The 26,222-nt window shown below is 39.2% G+C and overlaps 1 protein-coding gene across 2 annotated transcripts in view; it reads right to left on the bottom strand.

The window, feature by feature from the left end:
- LOC126281351 (synaptic vesicle glycoprotein 2B) overlaps window positions 1-26,222 on the bottom strand; it is a 493,622-nt gene that overhangs the window by 47,578 nt on the left and 419,822 nt on the right. For both annotated transcript variants that reach the window (XM_049980258.1, XM_049980257.1), the window contains exons 4-5: window positions 20,974-21,054; window positions 3,058-3,219 (exon numbers count right to left, since the gene is read on the bottom strand). In XM_049980258.1, the coding sequence (XP_049836215.1) occupies window positions 3,058-3,219; window positions 20,974-21,054 (243 nt within the window). The remainder of the gene's footprint in view (window positions 1-3,057; window positions 3,220-20,973; window positions 21,055-26,222) is intronic.

Below are 26,222 nucleotides of genomic sequence, written 5' to 3'. Positions count from 1 at the left end.
AATGCTGACACTCGGGCTAAACAAATACGTGAGCTGTTGTCTCATCACAACTCCAGCAATGCTGGGGATGAGAGTTTGAAGATCAGACATGCAAGTAAACTTTACGTTGTACAGCCCAAACACCAGTAGCAGTCAGATGCAGGCACACATTATTGCTGGACGGTATCTCAGAACCTTTACATTATTCATCTAAAGACCAGACAGAAATTCATTTTGTATACTTTTGCTACATCCAACACAAGCTCTCCCCTTTGCAACAGAAATGGAGCACTTATGATCATGAGCTCCTTATTATCTACAAACCAATCAAATACTTTCAACCATAGCTGGAAGCCAGAGAGTAGAACAAGAACATGGGTTCACCATCTGGAAATCATTATCCATTTCAGCACAGACATTCACCACATTTCAGGTATTAAAAATTTAGTTGTTTACTGACTGTTACAAGTTAACACTGTAACAAATGTTATTGATTTTGTCCTGTTTGCAGAGGCACAAGTATCTGATCGCAAACTCCACAAACTATTGAATGATGCATTGTCCACTCTTCAGTTACAGCTTGTTGATGTTCCTGGATCAGATGTGAAGCTTTATAGGGAGATTCAAGTGGAAGGTCTTGCCTTTTCTGCCACACATATTCTACAGTTACAAGTGGGCTCGTGTGTGCCTTCAGTGTCAGCACAGTACAATATCCCATCATGTGTTCGTGCCAAAGAATGTAAATTTTTTGACAAAGAATGTAATGAACTAATAGTGGCAGCTCAATTCACTGTACTCAACAAAATTCACCCAACTGATTATTAAATAATGCTAGTGATGAAACAATCCATTATTGACAAGGAGAAGGGTTATTATCAACAGTCAATGTGAGCAAGAATCATTCTTTAGTTTTTATCCTAGTTTTGCATTAAAATTCCCTATTATTATCTTGTAGTGGTATTTGCTGCAACTTCACAGATTTCACAACTCATTGTCGAGTTCTTCTCCAGTCTTGTCAGAATGTAAGCCTGTTGTTTTCTAGACTTGAATGATTTCAACGGGATATCTTTAGCTTATTCTTAAAATGAGTATTTAATTTTATTGTTTACAATAAACTCTGCACCTGAGTTTCCTACTTGCTCTTCTCCTTTGATGTTACTGAACTCTTCTTGCAACTGCAGAACCTATCAAAGAATCATAACCTTCAGCACATAAAAGGTAACCGAAGCAATTGGGTATTTTTTGGCCCACATTATTATCTCTTTAGCCAAATGGTATGTACTGAAGTGCTGACATAGAAGTAGCCAGGTATGCCATACAGTCTGAAAGCATTACCTGAGGTCCCTCAGTCCACTGCTCCCAACACTCTTTCACCTGGGCAGGAACACTGACTGCAGATGGCAGTAGGGACTCAGACAACTCTTCTCAGAGTACTCTCACCTGCCACGGCACAAAGAGTTTCGTGAAACAAGTGAAGATTGCTAAATCACAGCAGGGCTATACTCATAACAGCCTCAACCCAGACTTGAATATTTCTAATTCTGCAAATCTGGTATCATCACAACCAGCTTCAGTGATAATCATGTGCCAGCAGAGGCCTATTGTCAATAGCATCATTTACTGGTCAGTCATTGTATGAACCACAGTAAAAATTTAGTAGAGAGGGTAGGAAACTGTACTAGGCTGTCTGCAGTGCTGTTTTGTGCTCAGCCAATCCATATTTGTTCACCATAAAGTCATTCATCAAGAGTTTTACCTTACAAGTACCGACAACAGTACTGTGTGAATGCTTAGTTGGAGAGATTTATCAGTCCTGTTTGATTTCCTTAATTCACACTAACGAAAAATGTAACTAAGGACTCTTCTCTCAGCTCTTAGCATGATCATCTCTTGCTACTGACATTAAGTTGTACTTGTAAGCAAAAAGATGAGAGTACTTTATAAAAAGCTGTCATCAGAAGAAAGGAGAGTTCAGTGGGATTTGAAGCAAAGCTTTCAGGAATAAATCACTTGATAATGGGAAAGGAAGCAGAAAGGGTAATGGCAGGGGTAGCTAATGAACAGAATATGTAAAACAGAATGTTTACATGAAAAACTGCCACAAAACAAAAAAAGAATAGAGGAGTATATTAGACCTGTTGAAAGGTTGATGGGCTCTGCGGCTTTTTTTCTTAGTTATGATGCAATATGAGGCAGAAGAACAGATGTACTTAGCAAAAGCAGAGGTAGAACAATTTGCGGCAGTGCCGACAAAACAATAAAACATAGAAAATTTGGAGTGTTAGGGATTGAAAGCAATTTTTTTATTGTGAGGAAAGGTGGACAAGAGAGTAAATGATGCTTATAGACATAGTTCAAATAATGAAGGAATGAACCCAAACGGATGTAGTTAATGAGGTGATGGGTATAACAACAATACCACAAAACAGTACCAATGTCTAGAAACAGGTACTGATGACCTCAGATGGTAAGTCCCATGGTGCTCAGGGCCATTTGTCTAGAAACTGTGTAGTCATGGCAAATAGGAAAGGAAACTAAACCATGCATCTGAAATGGCACACTTGCAGGGAAACTAAGCTTTAGGATGAGCTTAAATCAAGCATGGGAGGAGTAAAGAGAAGCATCCAAGCAGAAAAACCTGTGTTTGAACAAAGACAACAAATAAGTCTCCACATTGAATCACTTACAATGAACAAACATCATGCATCAAAATTTCAAGACAGAAGTTACCAGTTCATAAATATTACATGTGCATTAACAAGTAAAATGAATATTTAAATTGTATCTACTTGTAAACAGATTTGGTGGAGAGAAATCAATGCTCATACAGATTATTTACAAATGTCTGTAGGAAATGTTTATGTCACATTTCTAGTGTTCTACCACAAAATGTTTTCACTCTAATTTCTATTAAACCTCAATGAAAGTCAATAATAGTTATATTGAAACTCAATAAAAGTACAATTGTATCATAAATAATACAACAAATATCAATTCAATATTGAGTTTTTTAAAAGAATCATTACATTTATAATTGAGAAAACAATAATTTAACACAAGGAAAGCTTTCTCACTTACCTATGAATATTATGCTGTTGAGCCATCCTTTAGTCTGTGTGTTGAGATTGAGATCACATTGTGCCGATGGGAGAATGAAAGACATGGAGATAACATCCATTTCCTCACTAGTGCTCACAAATCCGCAAACTGTCAGGAGGAGGTAGTGGAACTTTCCGTAACCTGAAGATGAACACATCTGACAATAATCTTTTCCTACACAAGAAAAACTTATTATGTCATGCAAAGTTAATATATCAGTGTATCTCTCCAGTTAGAGATCAGAGGCATGTTTGTATTTCTTCCAGACAGGTATTACTTCAGCAGTGTTCACTGAATTTAGAGCAGCTGAAATGACACAAAATAATGATGTGTCACCACAGAGATATCACAATGAGGCAAAAGCAGGACCAAATTTGGATTTTATTTTGTCAAACTAAACTGCTACTTATACTATTTTCTCATGGTGTGAACAGATAATATTACAATATGTTATCACAATATTATATTGTTTCTCCTTAAGGTAAAAAGATGGAAACCTGAGAGTCTTGTCCACTTGAGAAGGTTGCCTTTTAACTTTTCATATGACAAGTATATGGCACTATTGAGATATGACACTGATATTGTTTTAAAACCTGTCATTTATTATTGTTAAAGCAATGGCAGTGCAGAAACTGGGTAACTTGTTTGTTTATAGCAGGAGTTTAGATGAGCAATGCTGTGGGAAGAAAAAAACCTGAGGCAATTCACATGAAGTTTTTTTTTAGGATGCTTTTTTACAAATATTGTAAAGGCCTAACTCAAAATAATTGCTCACACCACTTCACTCAACTTTCAATAATCAATCACTTTCAGAAACTACAATTGGTTTACAAATTTTTGTCGTGTTTACTGCCAGCGGTGAATTTCAAGAAGGATGACCAAATAAGCTGATCCATGAAACATCAATGCTGTATGCAACATGACTGAAAGAATTGTTACATGACTTTTTTTTAGATTAGATTAGATTAGATTTACTTTCATTCCAATTGATCCATAAAGGAGGTCCTCCAGGATGTAGAACATGTCAGAAAAACAACAATACATGACAAATATTTACAACTAAAACAAATAAGTTAATGTACCATTCCACAGGTTCCAAGTGGAATGATCATCATTTTTTAATGAACCCTATATGAAAGAGTCATTTTACAAATACTAATGCACTGAATATAAAATAAAAAAGTTTTTTATTTATTTATAAGGTAATAATTGTGTAATACAACTACTGCAATAGGTATTTACAATGAACACATTACTGTACTGAAATGGCGCAGAAGCTAGATTGTACTTACACACACACACACACACACACACACACACACACACACACACACACACACAGCTACATGCAGTTTGGCAGGAGAGGGGTGGGGTGGGGGCATCAGGAAAGGAGAGAAGTAAGATGACTGTGAGTGCATTGGAGGGATAGAGAGCTGTGTTGTACTGGAGTGGGAACAGAGATTGGGACAGGTTGGTGAAGGACAATGACTAATGAAGGTTGAGGCCAGGATGGTTATGTGAACGTAGGATATACTGCAGTTCAGATGGCACAGATTGTGAAGCAGTTGTTAAAATGAAGAACAGTGTGTTAGGCAGTGTCTTCAGCATCTGGATGGTCCTCCTGCTTCTTGGAATAGTTTGTTAGTGGCCATTCATGAGGACAGGCAGCTTGTTGGCTATCATGCCCAAGTATAATGCAGGACACTTGTTGCAGCTTAGCTTGTAGATCAGATGACTGGGGGGATAGGAGATGCTTAAGACTGGACAGGAGTAGGTGGTGGTATTGGTGGTGGTGGTGGTAGGTAGAGAGACAATCCTTGTGGTTCAAAAGACAGTGGTGGAGCCTTTGTCAGCAGGTAGGGTTATTAGGTCCAGATCAGTATTTATGGGATGGACTGTGGTTTATAATGGGTCACCCTCCTCTAACATTAACTTTTTTATAGAAATAGCTAATACCTTGTATACTCTCAATTATTGTATAGGTGAACATTATTCAGCTGTCTAACTGAATGAAATTCATATGGTTTTGTGTACGATGTGTTATGTTTTGGGCTAAAATGTATAAAAAGAAATTAATTTGTTAGTGCTCTGAATGTACAGTTAAAATTACTCTTCTTTTAAAAATATTTGAAATTATGAAATTTGTGGTATACTTAAAATTCATATTAGTAATTGTACAATCTAATGTGAGTCATTAAATTTATTTATGGTTTTATTTACAAAATAGTGATGATTTTAGCAAAGATTCTTCAATTTTCAAGAAAGTTTGTAAACTATTTTGCTTTGTTAACTCTCTTGCAATGTAGTTAGTGCTACAGAAAGTAGGTGGTGGTGAGCATGCCTCTGATGGAAGTAGACATTTTTCTAAGTTCCTCAACAACAATGTAATTTGTGGTGTGATGGAAGTGAAAACTGTAAAGTCAGTGTGATTTGGAAGAATGGGATAAAATAAAAATATATTCATAGCAGCAAGCAAATCATCTTCAGTTATTCAGTTCAACAAGAACATGCAATGTTATAAAAATTACAGTCTCAAGAATGTATCCCTAGACACAACAAGACTTGGAGCCAAAAACAACAACAAGAAGAGAAAATCAAGATAAGTAAAAAAAAAAAAGTATCTCTTTTGTATATCTTACGCCTTTCGAACAAGTCTTGTCAACAGATTAATTTGTGTAAGTCTGGTAGAAACCCAAGACTTTCTGCAGCAAAGTTATCACCTCCAAAATGTAAAACATGGTACGATCAGCTGTACTATCTTAAACCTGAATTGATGGGACTGCTAAATTAGATTTGGTGAATAGAGTTGGTATGAGAAGTCACGATAGATTTGATGTTGGAACTGGGCTTCTGGACCTGGTTACATTTTAAATAGTGGAGGATCAGAGGATTTATGACATACCAGTGTATTTTTCAGAAGAAAATACATTTACTTTAGGAGCACAAGAAGAGTGAAACTACCTAATGAAACATTCTGGAACTGAAGGAATTTCAAAAACATGGACACCAACGACCGACGACTGACACAGAGATAAATACAAAGGGCATTCAAAAAGTATTGCACAGTCATCTATATTTTTTTATTTTTTGAAGGAGGAGAATGAAATAATTTTTTGTGAACATACTTGGGACATTTAGCTATAAGTTGGTATATAAATGTATTTTCTTTTATTTACAGGTGAGCCATAATGGACTATGAAGTTGATGTCAGGTTGCAACAATGATCGGTGAAGGCTTTTCATTAACTTTTCAGAATCTGGCTCCACAATTAACTGGGACCATTACTGTTTGTCATTGGACAAGGTGCAATGTGCTATCAAGACCCACAGACCACAACTTCAGGGACAGCTCTTCAGACTTCACCATGGCAATGTCAAACCCCATACACGGTCAGCTCATCAGACTACACGATGACAATGCCAAACCCCATAAGCCCTTATGACGAAGGAGAAAATCAGGAAAATGGGTTGGAAAATTCTACCTCATTCTCCCTACACTCCGGACTTGGCTCCGTATGATTTTTACCTCTTTGATCATCTGAAGGCCCACTTGCGCAGTAAAACATTTGATAATGAGAAAGACCTCATTTCCTGTGTCAAGCAATGGTGTAAAAGTCAGTCCCCAGAATTTCACCAAAGTGCATTCACATCGTGGAAAGAATGTTGGGCCAGATGTGTCACAACTGATGGAGGCTACACTGAGCAGGCTCAATGTACAGATAAATGTTCGAAGTATGTTTACAGAAAAATTCATTCTCCTCCTGCAAAAAATAAAAAAAAATTAATGATGACTGTGCAAAAATTTTTGAACGCCCTTTGTACTTAAATTCTAAAATTTCTACTTTATTATGGAGAATGATTCAGAATCTGGTGTCAATGACAGTGGTTTATCAGTAAATATGATCAGATATTAGGGAAAGTGTTTCTGACAGTGTAAGAATGTTGACAGCATTAGAAAAGAGGTTTTCAGACTTAAAATCAAAAACTGACAACCCTCAGATAGAAATAAATTCAAGAATTGAATATTCTCAGTCAGAAAGAAATTCAAGAATCGAAAGTATTCAGGCAGAATTAAGTTGAAATTTGAGCCAACAAACTGACAGTTCTCAGGCAAAACTACAAGCTGTAAGTCGAAATTTGAGCCAACAGATTGACAGTTTGATTTCAAGGGCTGTGAGTGATTTAAAATCAAAAATTGATGCAAATTTGTAGCAGATAACAAAAACTACGCAAACTTTCAAAAAGTGGTAAATTAATTTTGAGTCAAGTCATAAAGAACTTAGTACTTTACTGTTGAGGACAAAATTGGAGATTTTGAAACATATTTAACTAATGAAATTTCAAACAACTAGCCCCACAGAATGTATCTCTGCCTATGTAGATCAACACCTTCAACCCATTACATGCAGTCTCCCATCCTTCATCAGAGACACCAACCACTTTCTTGAACGCCTGGAATCCTTACCCAATCTGTTACCCCCGGAAACCATCCTTGTAACCATTGATGCCACTTCCTTATACACAAATATTCCGCACATCCAGGGCCTCGCTGCAATGGAGCACTTCCGTTCACGCTGATCACCTGCCACCATACCTAAAACCTCTTTCCTCATTACCTTAGCCAGCTTCATCCTGACTCACAACTTCTTCACTTTCGAAGGGCAGACATACCGACAACTAAAGGGAAGAGCCATGGGTACCAGGATGGCCCCCTCGTATGCCAATCCATTTATGGGTCACTTAGAGGAAGCCATCTTGGTTACCCAGGCCTGGCAACCCACAGTTTGGTACAGATTTATTGATGACATCTTCATGAACTGGACTCACAGTGAAGAACTACTACGGAATTTCCTGTGAAAGCACCCACGTGATTTACCAACTGACCTGCCTACACTGTGACGCTTTCTATGTGGGAATGACCAGCAACAAACTGTCCATTCACATGAATGGACACAGGAAGGCAGTGTTTGTTGGTAATGAGGATCACCGTGTGGCTAAACATGCCTTGGTGCATGGCCAGCACATCTTGGCACAATGTTACACCATCTGGGTTATCTGGATACTTCTCACTAACACCAACCTGTGAGAACTCCGGAGATGGGAACTTGCCCTTCAGTATATCCTCTCTTCTCGTTATCCGCCAGGCCTCCACCTCCGCTAATTTCAAGTTGCTGCCGCTCCTACCTCACCTGTCTTTCAACCACATCTTTGCCTCTGTACTTCCGCCTCGACTGACATCTCTGCCTGAACTCTTTGCCTTTACAAATGTGTGCTTGTGTCTGTGTATGTGTGGATGGATATGTGTGTGTGTGCGAGTGTACACCTGTCCTTTTTTTCCCCCTACGGTAAGTCTTTCCACTTCCGGGATTGGAATGACTCCTTACCCTCTCCCTTAAAACCCACATCATTTCGTCTTTCCCTCTCCTTCCCTCTTTCCTGAAGAAGCAACTGTTGGTTACGAAAGCTGGAAATTTTGTGTGTGTGTTTGTGTGTTATTTTATTGTGTCTGTCTACCGGCACTTTCCCGCCTGGTAAGTCTTGGAATCTTTGTTTTTAATGTATTTTTCCCATGTGGAAGTTTCTTTCTATTTCCGTTCACATCAAACCCACCAACAAGCAACCGTACCTCCATTATGACAGCTGCCACCCATTCCATATCAAACGGTCCCTTCCCTACAACCTAGGCCTTCATGGCAAACGAATCTGTTCCAGTCCTGAATCCCTGAACCATTACACCAACAATCTGAAAACAGCTTTGGCATGTCAACTACCCTCCCGACCTGGTACGGAAGCAAATTACCAGAGCCACTTCCTCATCCCCTCAAACCCAGAACCTCTCACAGAAGAACCCCGGAAGTGCCCCACTTGTGACATGATACTTCCCGGGACTGGATCAGACTCTGAATGTGGCTCTCCAGCAGGGATACAACTTCCTCAAATCCTGCCCCGAAATGAGATCCATCCTTCATGAAATCCTCACCACTCCACCAAAAGTGTCTTTCTGCCATCCACCTAACTTTCATAACCTCTTGGTTCATCCCTATGAAATCCCAAAACCACCTTCCCTACCCTCTGGCTCCTACCCTTGTAACCACCCCCAGTGTAAAACCTGTCCCATGAACCCTCCCACCAACACCTACTCCAGTCCTGTAACCCAGAAGGTGTACACGATCAAAGGCAGAGCAATGTGTGAAAGCACCCACGTGGTTTCCCAACTGACCTGCCTACACTGTGACGCTTTCTATGTGGGAATGACCAGCAACAAACTGTCCATTTGCATGAATGGACACAGACAGACAGCGTTGGCTGGTAATGAGTATCACCCTGTGGCTAAACATGCCTTGGTGCACAGCCAGCACATCTTGGCACAGTATTACACCGTCCAGTTTATCTGGATACTTCCCACTAACACCAACGTATCCGAACTCCGGAAATGGGAACTTGCAGTTCAATATATCCTCTCTTCCCGTTATCCACCAGGCCTCAATCTCCACTAATTTCAAGTTGCCGCCACTCATACCTCACCTGTCATTCAACAACATCTTTGCCTCTGCACTTCTGCCTCGACTGACATCTCTGCCCAAACTCTTTGCCTTTAAATATGTCTGCTTGTGTCTGTATATGTGTGGATGGCTATTTGTGTGTGTGTGTGTGTGTGTGTGTGTGTGTGTGTGTGTGTGTGTGTGTGTGTGTGCGAGTTTATACCCATCCTTTTTTCCCCCTAAGGTAAGTCTTTCTGCTCCTGGGATTGTAATGACTCCTTACCCTCTCCCTTAAAATCCACATCCTTTCGTCTTTCCCTCTCCTTCCCCCTTTCCTGAAGAAGCAACCGTTGGTTGTGAAAGCTTGAATTTTGTGTGTATGTTTGTGTTTGTGTGTCTATAGACTTGCCAGCACTTTTGTTTGGTAAGTCATATTATCTTTGTTTTTAGATATATTTTTCCCACGTGGAATGTTTCCCTATATATATAGAAAGAAACTTGCACATGGGAAAAATATATTAAAAACAAAGATTCCAAGACTTACCAAGCGGGAAAGCGCCGGTAGACAGGCACAATAAAATAACACACACACACACACACACACACACACACACACACACACACACACACACACATATCCATCCATACATACACAGACACAATGTCTCTTTTCTGACGAAGCAGCCGCCGGTTGCAAAAGCTCGAAATTTTGTGTGTGTTTGTGGCACAACTTGACCAGAAGAAGGGATTGGTTGGTAGGACATGTTCTGAGGCATCAAGGGATCACAAATTTAGTGTTAGAGGGCAGCGTGGAGGGTAAAAATCGTAGAGGGAGACCAAGACATCAATACGCTAAGCAGATTCAGAAGGATGTAGGTTGCAGTAGGTACTGGGAGATGAAGAAGCTTGCACAAGATAGAGTAGCATGGAGAGCTGCATCAAACCAGTCTCAAGACTCAAGACCACAACAACAACATATGTGTGTGTGTGTGTGTGTGTGTTAAAAACAAAGATTCCAAGACTTACCAAGCGTGAAAGTGCCGGTAGACAGACACAATAAAATAACACACAAACACACACACAAAATTTCCAGCTTTTGTAACCAACGGTTGCTTCTTCAGGAAAGTGGGAAGGAGAGGGAAAGATGAAAGGATGTGGGTTTTAAGGATATACTGAAGGGCAAGTTCCCATCTCCGGAGTTCTCACAGGTTGGTGTTAGTGGGAAGTGTCCAGATAACTCGGACGGTGTAACATTGTGCCAAGATGTGCTGGCCATGCACCAAGGCATGTTTAGCCACAGGGTGATCCTCATTACCAACAAACACTGCCTGCCTGTGTCCATTCATGTGAATGGACAGTTTGTTGCTGGTCATTCCCACATAGAATGCGTCACAGTGTAGGCAGGTCAGTATATCCTCTCTTCTCGATATCCGTCAGGCCTCAACCTCCGCTAATTTCAAGTTGCTGCCGCTCATACCTCACCTGTCTTTCAACAACTTCTTTGCCTCTTTACTTCCGCCTCGACTGACATCTCTGCCCGAACTCTTTGCCTTTACAAATGTCTGCTTGTGTCTTTGTATGTGCAGATGGATTTGTGTGTGTGTGCGAGTGTACACCTGTCCTTTTTTCCCCCTACGGTAAGTCTTTCCACTCCCGGGATTAGAATGACTCCTTATCCTCTCCCTTAAAACCCACATCCTTTCGTCTTTCCCTCTCCTTCCCACTTTCCTGAAGAAGCAACCGTTGGTTGCGAAAGCTGGAAATTTTGTGTGTGTGTTTGTGTGTTATTTTATTGTGTCTGTCTACCGGCACTTTCCTGCTTGGTAAGTCTTGGAATCTTTGTTTTTAACACACACACACACACACACACACACACAGGCACACACACACATATGTTGTTGTTGTGGTCTTCAGTCCTGAGACTGGTTTGATGCAGCTCTCCATGCTACTCTATCTTGTGCAAGCTTCTTCATCTCCCAGTACCTACTGCAACCTACATCCTTCTGAATCTGCTTAGCGTATTGATCTCTTGGTCTCCCTCTATGATTTTTACCCTCCACGCTGCCCTCTAATACTAAATTGGTGATCCCTTCATGCCTCAGAACATGTCCTACCAACAGATCCCTTCTTGTGGTCAAGTTGTGCCACAAACTTCTCTTCTCTCCAATCCTATTCAATACTTCCTCATTAGTTATGTGATCTACCCATCTAATCTTCAGCATTCTTCTGTAGCACCACATTTCGAAAGCTTCTATTCTCTTCTTGTCCAAACTATTTATCGTAAACGTTTCACTTCCACACATGGCTACACTCCATACAAATACTTTCAGAAATGACTTCCTGACACTTAAATCTATACTCGATGTTAACAAATTTCTCTTCTTCAGAAACGCTTTCCTTGCCATTGCCAGTCTACATTTTATATCCTCTCTACTTTGACCATCATCAGTTATTTTGCTCCCCAAATAGCAAAACTCCTTTACTACTTTAATTGTCTCATTTCCTAACCTAATTCCCTCAGCATCACCCGACCTAATTCGACTACATTCCATTATCCTCGTTTTGCTTTTGTTGATATTCATCTTATATCCTCCTTTCAAGACACTATCCATTCCGTTCAACTGCTTTTCCAAGTCCTTTGCTTTCTCTGACAGAATTACGATGTCATCGGCGAACCTCAACATTTTTATTTCTTCTCCATGGATTTTAATACCTACTCCGAACTTTTCTTTTGTGTCCTTCACTGCTTGGTCAATATACAGATTGAATGACATCGGGTAGAGACTGCAACCCTGTCTCACTCCCTTCCCAACCACTGCTTCCCTTTCATGACCCTCGACTCTTATAACTGCCATCTGGTTTCTGTACAAATTGTAAATAGCCTTTAGCTCCCTGTATTTTACCCCTGCCACCTTCAGAATTTGAAGGAGAGTATTCCAGTCAACATTGTCAAAAGCTTTCTCTAAGTCTACAAATGCTAGAAACGTAGGTTTGCCTTTCCTTAATCTAGCTTCTAAGATAAGTCGTAGGGTCAGTATTGCCTCACGTGTTCCAATATTCCTACGAAATCCAAACTGATCTTCCCCGATGTCGGCTTCTACTAGTTTTTCCATTCGTCCGTAAAGAATTCGCGTTAGTATTTTGCAGCTGTGACTTATTAAACTGATAGTTCGGTAATTTTCACATCTGTCAACACCTGCTTTCTTTGGGATTGGAATTATTATATTCTTCTTGAAGTCTGAGGGTATTTCGCCTGTCTCTTACATCTTGCTCACCAGATGGTAGAGTTTTGTCAGGACTGGCTCTCCTAAGGCCGTCAGTAGTTCTAATGGAATGTTGTCTACTCTGGGGGCCTTGTTTCGACTCAGGTCTTTCAGTGCTCTGTCAAACTCTTCATGCAGTATCGTATCTCCCATTTCATCTTCATCACCATCCTCTTCCATTTCCATAATATTGTCCTCAAGTACATTACCCTTGTATAGACCCTCTATATACTCCTTCCACCTTTCTGCTTTCCCTCCTTTGCTTAGAACTGGGTTTCCATCTGAGCTCTTGATATTCATACAAGTGGTTCTCTTATCTCCAAAGGTCTCTTTAATTTTCCTGTATTCAGTATCTATCTTACCCCTAGTGAGATAAGCCTCTACACCCTTACATTTGTCCTCTAGCCATCCCTGCTTAGCCATTTTGCAGTTCCTGTTGATCACATTTTTGAGACGTTTGTATTCCTTTTTGCCTGCTTCATTTACTGCATTTTTATATTTTCTCCTTTCATCAATTAAATTCAATATTTCTTCTGTTACCCAAGGATTTCTACTAGCCTTCATCTTTTTACCTATTTGATCCTCTGCTGTCTTCACTACTTCATCCCTCAAAGCTACCCATTCTTCTTCTACCGTATTTCTTTCCCCCATTCCTGTCAATTGCTCTCTTATGCTCTCCCTGAAACTCTGTACAACCTCTGGTTCTTTTAGTTTATCCAGGTCCCATCTCCTTAAATTCCCACCTTTTTGCAGTTTTTTTAGTTTTAATCTACAGGTCATAACCAATAGATTGTGGTCAGAGTCCACATCTGCCCCTGGAAATGCCTTACAATTTAAAACCTGGTTCCTAAATCTCTGTCTTACCATTATATAATCTATCTGATACCTTTTAGTATCTCCAGGGTTCTTCCATGTATACAGCCTTCTTTTATGATTCTTGAACCAAGTGTTACCTATGATTAAGTTGTGCTCTGTGCAAAATTCTACCAGACGGCTTCCTCTTTCATTTCTTTGTCCCAGTCCATATTCACCTACTACGTTTCCTTCTCTCCCTTTTCCTACTACCAAATTCCAGTCACCCATGACTAATAAATTTTCATCACCCTTCACTATCTGAATAATTTCTTTTATTTGATCATACATTTCTTCAATTTCTTCATCATCTGCAGAGCTAGTTGGCATATAAACTTGTACTACTGTAGTAGGTGTATGCTTCGTATCTATCTTGGCCACAATAATGCGTTCACTATGCTGTTTGTAGTAGCTTACCTGCATTCCTATTTTCCTATTCATTATTAAACCTACTCCTGCATTACCCCTATTTAATTTTGTGTTTATAACCCTGTAGTCACTTGACCAAAAGTCTTGTTCCTCCTGCCACCTTACTTCACTAATTCCCACTATATCTAACTTTAACCTATCCATTTCCCTTTTTAAATTTTCTAACCTACCTGCCCGATTAAGGGATCTGACATTCCACGCTCCGATCCGTAGAATGCCAGTTTTCTTTCTCCTGATAACAACATCCTCTTGAGTAGTCCCCGCCCGGAGATCCGAATGGGGGACTATTTTACCTCCGGAATATTTTACCCAAGAGGACGCCATCATCATATATATGTGTGTGTGTGTGTAAAGTAGGGATATCATTCCTTCCACATTTCACATGGCAGTGATGATGGAGGGGGGAGTTGTGTAACAAAACAGGCTATATTGGGTCATGTGGAGTACCCAATACAGTAGGTTTCGTAGTATGCGATACATGCTAAAAGAGATGTGAGCAGTGTATAAGGACACTTAGTGAATAAGATCACTTAGTAAAACGGTGTGAAATAGTTGTAACGAAAATGTTAAACTGTATCACAGACCAATTAATGTATGTTCTTAATCAAGTAAAGTAATGTATAGTTTGGATAAGTCATTAACACTTTGATATGAATTTCGGGATGTTTTGAAGAGAAAGAACAAGTTCTGGTATCACTGTTAATAGTTATAAATGTTAGTAACCTTCTTCATTCATGTTTTTAATTATAACTCAATTAGTAAAATTCACTATTCATCATAATGCAAATTAACTATGTAAACCATTAATTTTGGAAAAGTTTAACATTTATTTATCTTTGCAAGTCAGGACAATATATTCTTATGGAAATCACCAGTTAAAATCTGTAATTAAACCCATAATTAATGTTTCTGGAACACTCTATTGAGAAATTTAGTGCAATATCCACATATTACGAAAACTAGAAAATATTCATTTAAAATGGAGACATAACCTGATTCGGAAAGACAATTTGTATCATAAATTATGTTAGAAGAACAATTCATTTACTTTTCGTAACACAATTTAAAGATTTTGAGATGTACATCTACATCTACATCTACATACATACTCCGCAAGCCACCTGACGGTGTGTGGCAGAAGGTGCTTTGAGTATCTCTATCGGTTCTTCCTTCTGTTCCAGTCTCGTATTGTTTGTGGAAAGAAAGAGTGTCAGTATACCTCTGTGTGGGCTCTAATCTCCCAGATTTTATCCTCATGGTCTCTTTGTGAGATATACATAGGAGGGAGAAATATACTGCTTGACTCCTCGGTGAAGGTATCTTCTCGAAACTTCAACAAAAGCCCATACTGAGCTACTGAGCGTCTCTCCTGTAGAGTCTTCCACTGGAGTTTATCTATCATATCTGTAACACTTTCGCAATGACTAAATGATCCTGTAACGAAGTGCGCTGCTCTCAGTTGGATCTTCTCCATCTCTTCCATCTGGTGCGGATCCCACAATGGGGAGCAATATTCATGCACTGGGCGAAAAAGTGTACTGTAACCTACTTCCTTGGTTTTGGACTGCATTTCCTTAGGATTCTTCCAATGAATCTCAGTCTGGCATCTGCTTTACTGACAACCAGCTTTATATGATCACTCCATTTTAAATCACTCCTAATGCCTACTTCTAGATAATTAATAGAATTAGCTGCTTCTAGTTGCTGACCTGCTATATTGTAGCTAAATGGTAAGGGATCTTTCTTTCTATGTATTCGCAGCACATTACACTTGTCTACATTGAGATTCATTTGCCATTCCCTGCACCATGTGTCAATTCATTGCAGATCCTCCTGCATTTCAGTACAATTTTCCATTGTTGCAACCTCTCGATACACCACAGCATCATCTGCAAAAAGCCTCAGTGAACTTCCGATGTCATCCACCAGGTCATTTATGTATATTGTGAATAGCAACGGTCCTATGACACTCCCCTGCGGCACACCTGAAATTGCTCTTTCTTCAGAAAACTTCTCTCCATTGAGAATGACATGCTGTGTTCGGTTATCCAGGAACTCTTCAATCCAATCACACAATTGGTCTGATAGTCTATATGCTCTTAATTTTCTCCTTAAACGACTGTGAGGAACTGTATTGAACGCCTTGCAGAAGTCAAGAAACACGGCATCTACCTGGGAACCCATGCCTATGGCCCTCTTGAGTCTCGTGGATGAATAACATGAGCTGGGTTTCACACGATTGTCTTTTTTGAAACCCATGTTGATTCCAACAGAGTAGATTTCTAGTCTCCAGAAAAGTCATTATACTCGAACATAATATGTGTTCCAAAATTCTACAACTGATCAATGTTAGAGATATAGGTCACATCTGTTCAATGCCCCTTCTTGAAACCGGGGATGACCTGTGCCCTTTTCCAATCCTTTGGAATGCTACGCTGTTCTAGAGACCAACGGTTCACCGCTGCAAGAAGGGAGGCAATTTCCTTCGCATACTCTGTGTAAAATCGAACTGGTATCCCATCAGGTCCAGCGGCCTTTCCTTTTTTGAATGATTTTAATTGTTTTTCTATCCCTCTGTCATCTATTTCGATATCTTCCATTTTGTCATTTGTGCGACAGTCTAGAGAAGGAACTACAGGGCAGTCTTCCTGTGTGAAACAGCTTTGGAAAAAGACATTTAGTATTTTTTCCTTTAGTTTGTCATCCTCCATTTCAGTACCATTTTGGTCACAGAGTGTCTGGACATTTTGTTTTGATCCACCTACCGCTTTGACACAAGACCAAAATTTCTTAGGATTTTCTGCCAAGTCAGTACATAGAAGTTTACTTTCAAATTAATTGAATGCCTCTACCATAGCCCTCCTCACACTACATTTTGCTTCGCGTAATTTTTGTTTATCTTCAATGCTTTAGCTATGTTTATGTTTGCTGTGAAGTTCCCTTTGCTCCCGCAGCAGTTTCCTAACTCGGTTGCTGTACTATGGTGGCTCTTTTCCATCTCTTACAATCTTGCTTGGCACATATTCATCTAATGCATATTGTACGATGGTTTTGAACTTTGTCCACCGATCCTCAACACTATCTGTACTTGAGACAAAACTTTTGTGTTGAGCCATCAAGTACTCTGAAATCTGCTTTATGTCACTTTTGCTGAACAGAAAAAAATCTTCCTACCTTTTTTAATATTTCTATTTACGGCTGAAATCATCGATGCAGTAACCACTTTATGATAGCTGACTCCCTGTTCTGCGTTAACTGGTTCAAATAGTTCAGGTCTGTTTGTCACCACAAGGTGTAATATGTTTTTGCCACGAGTTGATTCTCTGTTTAACTGCACAAGGTAGTTTTCAGATAATGCACTTAAAAAAATTTCACTGGATTCTTTGCCCCTGCCACCCGTTATAAACGTTTGAGTCTCCCAGTCTACATCCGGCACATAATTATTCCGCATTTTAGCCTTCAAATGTCGTAAAAAGTCATTTTGCACATTTGAATTGTAATTTTGATGTTGTAGAAATATTACCGGCTCAAAATTGTTTCATAAAATCACATAACTAATTAAATTATGTAAATATGTTAAAGAATGTTCTGGAATGAATAATAAGAACTTAATTGTTAACTGTATGTATATTTCAGAATTGCACTTGCAAAAGATCATTAATTTCAGAAATATCCATTATCACTGCACTTGTTTTAATTTCTACTAAAACTCTGTAATGTAAGTTTTTGCTGGATTAACTTATTGCAATTGTAACATCAACATGAAATAACATAATAATGTCAATGAACATAATTGTTAAAATATGTATAAATACACCTTGTCCAAAGCCTTGGTGTGTGCAGTTGGAGTACTATCTGGTGTGTTTTGGTGCCTGTGAAGTTGGGACTGTCAGCTGTTGTATAAATGTGTGCAAATAAAACAAGTGTTGTCATCATATTAATTGGTGTATGTCTGGTAATGACCCAAGACTTTCTGCAGCAAAGTTATCGCCTCCAAAAATGTAAAACATGGTATGATCAGCTGTAGTATATTAAACTTGAATTGATGGGATTGCTATGTTACATTTGGTGAATGGAGTTGGTATGAGAAGTTATGTTAGATTTGACATTGGAGCTGGGCTCCTGGACCTGGTTACGTTTTACTGTAGGCTTCCACAAGCAGCACTTTACCATCCCCCTCTCCTACCCCCCACCCCCCCCTCCCCCCCCTCCTCCTTATCCCTGTCATCCCGATTGCTTCTCCCATCATGTGTTACTGCTCCCAGTCTGGCTTGGCAGTCAGAGACTGTGGCTGTGTGTGTGAGTTGCGTTTGTGTGCGTGTGTGCGTATATGTTGTCTAATTCCAATGAAGGTCTTTTTGGCCGAAGGCTTACATGGTTGATAATCGTTCTGTTGTGCCTATCTGTGACTCAATATTTCTGCTATATGGTGAGTAGTAGTCTACCCTTTTCATAATATTGTCATTTTCCATGCTGGATTTTCCATTGTTTGGTTTAACTGAAAACTCCACATATCCTTCATCATGACAATGCCCGTAGTCACACAGTTTATCAAATAATTCTACTGGTCAGTGGCACTTACTGAGGGCTTCTGTGACTATTGAGAGACTGACTGACAGTCTCACATCATCAGACATCTCCACAATATGCTTATGGCTGTGGTGGTGCCCCTTGGTGAGCAAGCTGTAGCCAGAGTATGAAGTCCGAGTATCCCTGACTTGTTATTTATGGTGAATTTGAATTACTGTCAGATACTAAACATGTAACAAAATGTGATGCAGCAGCAGAACCAAAATGTGGTGCAATGCCATACAGAAAGTGGTTGGAAGCTTAGATTTCAGGTCAAGCAGGTCTGTTCAAAGCATTTCAAAACAACAGCTGCATATTTTTTCTCAACTGATTACGCAGTATGAAACATGGTCATATCTTTAACATTGGGTAATAAAGTATAACTACATAAAGTAACGTCACAGCTCTTCTTGAAGGTCAAATAAAAGCTACTGATCATCTTAGAAATTTGTGGTGACCTTGTTTCATGGCAGGGGTATTATTGTTCTTGATTTTCGGAACATGATAATACTGTGGGTACACACAGACAATCAAATTGAAAAGCCATTAGGGGTAACAGCTTTTCTTGTAATAACATACTATCAGGTTGTTTCTCTTTGTTTGTGCATTAGCTCACATTTATCTACATTTTAAGGGAGTTGCCATTCAACGCTACAATGAAATGCAAACCAAAACCAGGAAAAGAGACGACTTGACAACTGGATAAAAAATGATAGGACCAAGATTTTGGACCATGGAACAAATCAGAAATGGTTTAATCCCAAATGGAAGTGTAGAAATAAAGTTCTGGCAGAAGCCATCTAATATACAGTAATTTGAAAAGGAGCAAACAGTTTTGAGTGCAGGTCTTTTACATGTGTCTTCCACAGGGATATGACCCCTGTGCGAAGGGGCTGGGATTGGGAGGTCACAGGGAGGGATTAGGATGTTATGGAGGTTGGAAAGGGTGGGGGGACAATAGAACACCTCTTTATGAAGTGTGGGAAGAATGTCGCTCATTTCAGAGCATGATGAAAGGTAACCAAAACCCTGACAAAGGATGTGATTCAGTTGTTCCAGTCTGGGATGGTAGTAGGTGACGAATGGGGAACTCCTTTGTAGTTGGCTCTTGGATGTGGTGGGAGGATTGGGGATGTGAGAGGAAGTAGCACGAGAAATCTGTCAGCAGATTAGGTCTGGGGGATAGTGTCTCTCTATGAAGGCCTCGGTGGAGAACCTGGTGAAGTGGATGGGAGAAAAGATGTTAGGTTGTGAAGGAATGAAGACAGAGGGTGTCTTGGTCTAGAGTCCAAACCATAAACATATTATCAATGAATCTGAATGAGACCAGGATTTGAGGCTTTGGGAGGATAAGAAGATTCCCTCTATGTGGCCCATAAACAAATTGGCATAGGAGGGTGCCATGAGGGTGTCCGTGTCCCTGCCACAGATTTGTTTGTACACCTCCATTTCAAAGGAGAAGCAGTTATGTGTTGGGATAAACTTAGTTTAGGTGTATGAGGAATGAGGTAATGGGTTTGGAGTGCAAAGGGTGTTCAATTGCAGCAAGACCATGGGCATGAGGGATGTCGGTGTATAAGGAAGCGGTACCAACAGTGATAGTAGGAAATCATGTGGTAAATGGGTGGGGATGGTGGAGAGTTGTTGGAAAAATTGGTTGGTATCTTTGACATGGGAGACTAGATTATGTGTAATTGGTTGGAGGTGTTGGTCATTGAGAGCCAAAATCCCTTCAGTGGTGGCACAATAACCAGCTATAATGGGATATCCAGGATTGTTACATTTGTGAATTTTGGGAAGCATGTAGAATTGGGGATGGCTGGGGTATCAGAGGGATGAAGAGGAAAATGGATTCAGGGGAGAGGTTCTGGGAAGAGTCTTTAAGCAGATACTGGAGGTTGTACTGGACAACACTCAGAATTGCAAAAGGCACAAGTGTTTGTAAACTGAATATGATACACCAAATGAGAAAGAAATGAACAGTTTATGTGGAACTACTGCGTAATTATATAGAACAATGCAATATGGGGAAATGAAAACAGGATATGAAATAAACAGCAAAAGTACAGAGGCTCAGGTTTTTTTCCCATGCTGCACCACAATAATGATTTATGGTGTACAATGGAATCTGTGGATTAGACAACTAATTGGAACTACAATGGGAGTTCATAAATTTTTAACATATTAAAACTGCAATACTGTGAAGAAACATAGTGAAGCAACAAAGTTACATTGCAGTAGACAAATATATCTAACATTTATAGTGAATATTAAGCATCAAGTTATCGAGAATAATCTCACCTGTTAGTTCTATTGCTGTCTCAAAGTCTGCCTTCTCTGTGCTGCTCTTTGTCTTTTCTTGGTCAGCCTTAGTTCCCAGGCCTGTGAAACAATAAGATATTAATTTCTATAATTTCTGTTCTTCTAGATGTCAAAGTTAATATGTGGAACTATGTTTTGTCCATTTTTATGCCCAAAAAAATATAACTTTGATACCACTGCTACCCCTTACTACTACCATGATGACTGTGGCATCAACCACCACCACCACAACATTGGTCAGTTTTGGACTATTTTTATTTTATTTGTTTATCTACAAATTTCATAGATCCTGTTATGCATATGATGCTAGGATGTAGAACAACTCAAGTAATACATGTTCACAGACCATGGTATCAATTAGTTTACAAGAGCAGAACTAGACATAAATTACATAAGACTTGCAAAAATAATAATGAACTAAAATAAAGTCATAGGAATAATACATTATGCAAAGTTTATCACATTGCAAAAGCCTATTTGTCACAGTAAGTATGTGGTTACAAATGGGAACAAGAATAACGTAAACAAACAGCAGTAAATATAAATACATACAAAGACTATTTTTCTCTGTTGAAGTATTCATCTAGTGAGTAAAATGTTTTCTCGATTAAATATGCCTTTAGATTGTTTTTGAATGATGCACTGTTACTACGTAGACTTTTTTATATAGCTCGGTAATAAGTTAAATATTTTGGCACTGGAGTAATGCATTCCTTTATGTACCCGAGTTAAACTTTTTAGTTCAAAGTGGAGGTCAGCCTTCTTTCTTGTATTGTGATAATGGAAGCTTTCATTGGTTTCGTAGTGGGCAGGATTGTCAACCAAGAAACTCATTAGGGAAAAAATATACTGGCAGGTTGTGGAAAGTATTCCAAGTTTTTTAAAGAGCGTACGGCAGGAGGTTCTCGTGAGTACTCTGCACATTATACCGACTACTTTTTCTGCATGAGGAAGATTTTTTTAGATGAGGGTGAATTGCCCCAGAAGATGATGCCATAACACATAATGGAGTGGAAGTATGCAAATTATGTGGACTTCGTGACATTTATGCCTCCAAATTGTGAAAGTGTCCTAATGGCAAAAATTGCTGAGGACAGCCTTTTTACAGTCTCGGGGACATGGTGGTCCCAGTTGAGCCTACTGTCTGTGTGGAGGCCTAAGAATTTGGTGCAGTGTACCCTTTCTATCTGATTATTGTTATTTAAAACAGTAATCTCCTGGGGGAGTTTGTGGTCAAGGCTGAAATGGATATAATTTGTTTTGCTCAGGTTTACTGTGAGCGAGTTCACTTGGAACCAGGTTAATAGTACTGTAAGTAATTTGTTGGCATCAACCTCTATATCAGTGAGCTGTTTGTTACTAAACAAAATGCTGGTGTCGACAGCAAACATGGTGAACTTGCATGTATTGCATGAAAAAGGTAGGTCATTTACGTATATCAGAAACAGCAACGAACCAAGGACGGATCCCTGGGGTTCTCCATGGAGTACAGTGCTCCAGTCTGACTCTACTACCTCTCCCTCTTTATTGAGAATTACCTTCTGCTTCCTGTTTTGGAGGTAGGATTTTAGACAGCTTCCCGGTGCCCCAGTGATCCCATAGTGGCGTGCTTTGTTGAGGAGTATTTTGTGGTCCACACAGCTGAAGGCTTTGGACAAATCACAAAATATTCCAACTGCCTTCGTTTTAGTATTTAGGGATTCTAGTATATCATTTGTGAAAGAAATATGGCCTCAGTTGTGGACATTGAACTGTCTATCACTTATGATGCCAAAGTTTTCTAGGTGCATTACAATTATGGAGTGCAGTAGTTTCTCAAGGACTTTAGCGAAAGTGGACAGGAGGGAGATTGGACAATAGTTTGAGACTTGCATTGTGTCTCCCTTTTTGTGGAGAGCCTTCACTATAGCAAGTTTCATGCCCTATGGGAAAACACCCTGGTACATAGAGGCATTAAATATATGGGCTAATACTTTGCTTAATTGGTCAGAGCAGGTTTTTAGCAGTTTACTGGAGATATTATCTGCACCAGATGATCCCTTGCATTTTAATGAGGAAATGTTTTTTTTAATCTCATATCTGGTTATGGGGGATGTCCTTATCTCGCTCACAGGAATGGGAAAACTATGCTTCAGTAGCACTTATGAAGTAGTCATTGAATGCATTCGCAATAGTCTCTTGGTTGCTTACAGTATTGTCATCAATGTTTAGTACAATGTCTACTGGTTTATTGGCACTGTTCGTACCAGTCTCGCTCCTTATTATGTCCCAGGTTGCTTTAATTTTATTACTGGATTGGTTGATTTTGGATCTAAAATATATGCTTTTTGAAAGTTTGATTACCTTACTCAAAGTTTTACAATACTTTTTATAATGATTTATTTGACTGGAGTTTCCTGATTCTTTTGCTGTTATGTACAAAATTCTTTTTTGCTTGCAAGATGTCCTAATCCCATTTGTTATCCACAGTTTTTTGTTTTTTCTTTTGGTACATTTCTATAAGCTTTTTTTTGGGAAGGAGGTTTCAAATATTGATGCAATTTCTTTACTAAACAGGTTATACTTGGGATTTACATCTGTTTCGGAATATATGTAACTCCAGTTTACATTATGAAGGCATGGTTTGAATGTTTTGATTGTCAGTTCATTTATGGACCTGAATACCTTCCACGTTGGCTCAGTTTTATTCTGACAAACATTTATATTTTTGATGGTAAGTCTTTGACCATCATGGTCAGAAAGATTATTTATTATTTTACTAATGCTGATACTGCCTAATTTCTCTTGGTCTACAAAAATGTTGTCAATTAGACTGCTTGAGTATGAAGTTACTGTGGTGGGAAAATTGACCACTGGCAGAAGGTTGTAGGTGTACATCAGATTTTCTAGGTCTGTCTTCCCACTACTATGTGTAAGAAAGTTGATGTTGAAATCTCCAAGTAGTGCAACATCTCTTTTATAGTTGAATAAGTGCAGTAAAAGCAAATCAAGCTGCTTCAAAAGAGGTCAAGATTTCCTGAAGGTGCTCTATAAATTGCCACAATTAATAGGGTGGAATTACTTACATAAATTTCGATGGCACGTGATTCAAAATGTTGCTCTAAACAAAAATTTTGAACATACATTTCTTTGCAATTGATACTGTTCTTAACAAAAATTGCAACACCACCACCTTTTCTTTGGTTTCTGCAGGATGAAGACGTCACGTTGTAGTCAGGTATTACCAGCCTTTCCATCCCTGAGGAGGCGTGATGGTCTTGCACATTGACTGAGAGTTCGTTTAGCTTATTAAACAGGCTTCTAATATTTTGGTGGAAGATTGCAAGTTGATCCGTTACAGAGGCTGTTACAGGGTTTTGCTTAAATATTATTCTTAACTGTCGAGTTCACGAATGCACTCTTGTCCCGTTTTTTTGAAAACCATTTGTCTACTGTAGTTTGTTTATATGAAGTGCATCTTGTAGAGTTGAGTTGTTCTGTCATTGCTGCTTTTAGGAGAATACCTAATGTTCCCTTTCCTGCCAGGTTTAGGTGCACACCATGTTTTGTAAACAACTCTCTTCTAAAACTGCTTACATCTACAACACAACTGTTATTAAATCTATTGCAAGTCTTTGTCAATTTATAGTTTGTTTGCGACATAGCTTCATTGACACATGTGGTTTCAAGTCATGTCTTTTTGGGATGTTTACAACAAATAACTTGGAGCGATTTAACGCTGAGAAATTCTTTTCCAGCGTTTGTATCACATTGTGGCCTTCATTACAGGCTACATTGTTTGCACCACCGATTATTATCACATAGTCGTTTTTAACGTTCTCAGGATCGCAAACCGATAATACTTCCTCAATTTTTGCACCAGGCTTCACTATTCCACACACTTCAGCATTGCTAAGATTGCTTTTTACGATATCTGCTAAGCCTCTACCATGACTGTTTGCAAAAATGTGTACACATTTGATAGATTTATTTGGAGCAGACAGTTTGTAGTTGTCAGAACTTGTACGTTCATTTGGTGAAGATATAGGCTTTGGCTTATCAAATGAAACTTCCTTGTGATAACTTCCACTTTTAGGGACTTTAACACACAATTTTAGTTTTGATTCTGTGCCAGTCACTGATACACTGTTACTAGGAGCAAATTTATTTACGTCCACCAAGTTTGTGTCACTTACTGTTTGTGAAGTATTAGCACCCGGTGATCTGCCTTTGTTGTTGACTTCCCTCCATTCTGTCGATTTATCCATTTTATCATGTTGGAGTAAAAGCACATTTACCTTCGTTCTTAGTTGTACATTTTCGAGCTTCAGGCAGTGGTTTTCTCTTCTTAGACCATCAATAACAAAATGTAAACTTGAAATGCATTCACTGAATTTCGAGAATTCACTGTTATTCTTTACACACGCTTCTTTTTTTACTGCATTACTATAATTCATTTGAGCATTAAAGTTGGGTGCACCTGTACCTGCCGCCATCTTGCTCATCTTTCAAAGGGATGTTGAAAACAATCTTTCTTTCTTCCTTCCTAGTATACCAAACATTAGGCACAGAAACAATCCTTAGACTGTGACCTAATGGCCTACAACAAAATCACCAAGAAAATAACTCTCACACTATCTGAATTTGGAGGGAGAAACCAGAGGTAACCATTCAACACTGCACTCAGTGTCAACTTACATCAAAACACTTTATATAAAAAGGTAGTTTATATGTTTAGATTCCATGTTAAATTGTAGGTTCCCCATTACTTGGTGGACAAGCTGGTTATCCTGGTCATTGGAAGATGAATGGGTACCACCTACAGTAGGACTACCCCAATGAAATTGTGTTGTGTACGAAATAACTTCGCCAAGATCTTTAGTTATGTATTCCTCCTCCTCCTCCTCCTCCTCCTCCTCCTCCTCCTCCTCCTCCTCCTCCTCCTTCTCCTTCTTCTTCTTCTCATTCACTTCATGGGATTAGGCAGCAGCCTTTTTAAGGCCAAACATTTCAGTTCATCTTCTATGTGGTCTCCCTTCATTCCTCTTTCTGCATCAGTTGTTTAATTAATTTGTAATTATACATTTTGGTAGCTCTTGTCTTACATGTTCATTCCTCTGACCAACAAACGCACACTATATAATTTGTGGTGTGTGTATTTTCAGACATGTCCATAAGAGCAGACACCATTCACACAGATATATAAATGTTAATGATTTCAAAGCAACAGTAAAATACCATGACAGAGC

This window comes from Schistocerca gregaria, chromosome 7, assembly GCF_023897955.1.
Source record: "Schistocerca gregaria isolate iqSchGreg1 chromosome 7, iqSchGreg1.2, whole genome shotgun sequence".
NCBI classification, from domain to species: Eukaryota; Metazoa; Arthropoda; class Insecta; order Orthoptera; family Acrididae; genus Schistocerca; species Schistocerca gregaria.
The sequence above is the reverse complement of the archived record's forward strand: the minus strand, read 5'-3'. Positions and strand labels throughout refer to the sequence as shown.